This window comes from Peromyscus maniculatus, chromosome 4, assembly GCF_049852395.1.
Source record: "Peromyscus maniculatus bairdii isolate BWxNUB_F1_BW_parent chromosome 4, HU_Pman_BW_mat_3.1, whole genome shotgun sequence".
Lineage (NCBI taxonomy): Eukaryota > Metazoa > Chordata > Mammalia > Rodentia > Cricetidae > Peromyscus > Peromyscus maniculatus.
This window is the reverse complement of record NC_134855.1, coordinates 2472501-2473415: the sequence shown is the minus strand read 5'-3', so window position 1 is coordinate 2473415 and position 915 is coordinate 2472501. Positions and strand designations below refer to the sequence as shown.

At 64.6% G+C, this 915-nt stretch overlaps 1 protein-coding gene across 1 annotated transcript in view; it reads left to right on the top strand.

The window, feature by feature from the left end:
• The first annotated feature begins 479 nt into the window (after positions 1-479).
• Positions 480-915, top strand: part of Crb2 (crumbs cell polarity complex component 2) — a 21605-nt gene continuing 21169 nt past the window's right edge. Inside the window, exon 1 of the mRNA XM_006992523.4 lies at positions 480-657. Coding sequence (XP_006992585.1) covers positions 561-657 — 97 coding nt within the window. The 5' untranslated portion in view covers positions 480-560. The remainder of the gene's footprint in view (positions 658-915) is intronic.

Below are 915 nucleotides of genomic sequence, written 5' to 3'. Positions count from 1 at the left end.
GGTGAGGGTGTGGGAAAGGCAGCAGAGAGTCAGGGAAGCACATGGTCCGGGGCTCAATGCCTACTTACATTTTTTACTGAGAGCCACAGGGTCAGGAGCCCCAGTGAGAGGAGGGGGAGGGGCCTGCTAGCTCAGGTGTGGAAGGAGCAGGTTAGGAAAGGGCGGGTGGGGGCACTTCTGAGCAGAGCGGGGCGGGAGAACCAAGGCCTGAAGGGGTAGCTGAGCACTTGGGAGAAGTGGGAGATGCCCCGGGAATCCTGACCGGCCCTTCTAGGGATTGGACTGCCTGGGAAGAGGCTTGTGCACTGAGACCCAGGGTCAGGCCCAGGGCCTTGCCTGGAGCTGAGGCCTCCAAAGGGGCTGGTGTCTGTGAGGGGGTGGTGGGTCAGACCCTCCGCGAGGATCCTACGGGGAGGAGCAGTGGGAGGCGGGGCGGAGGGGGACGGCAGGAGGAGGGGCCGGGCCTCTGTCCACCGCGTCAGTGCTGGTTGGAGGGACGAAGTGAAGGGGCTCGGAGCCCGCCGAGCAGAGGGTTCCCACAGGCGAGCGAGCCCGCTGCCATGGCGCTGGTGGGGCCTGTGATCTGGAGCTCCAGACGAGATGTCCACCTCCTCCTCCTCCTGCTGCTGCTGCTGCTGCCGCCCTGGGTCCCGGCTGGTGAGTGGCTGGGCCTGGGGGCTTTACCCCAGGCAAACACTGAAGGCCTGGCCGGAGAGACTGGTAGCCAAGCTAGAGGGAACCGTGTCCCGGGCCCCAGAACGTGTGGATCCTGAGGTTGGGGGTGTCCTGGGACTCACTTGGAGTGTCCTGGCCACTTCATACTGAGGAGCCTATGCAAGCGGGGCCAGGAGGATCAGGGCTGATGTGATCTGCAGAAGCCCGTCTGGGAGACCTGGTGTGTTTGGTGTGGTTTAG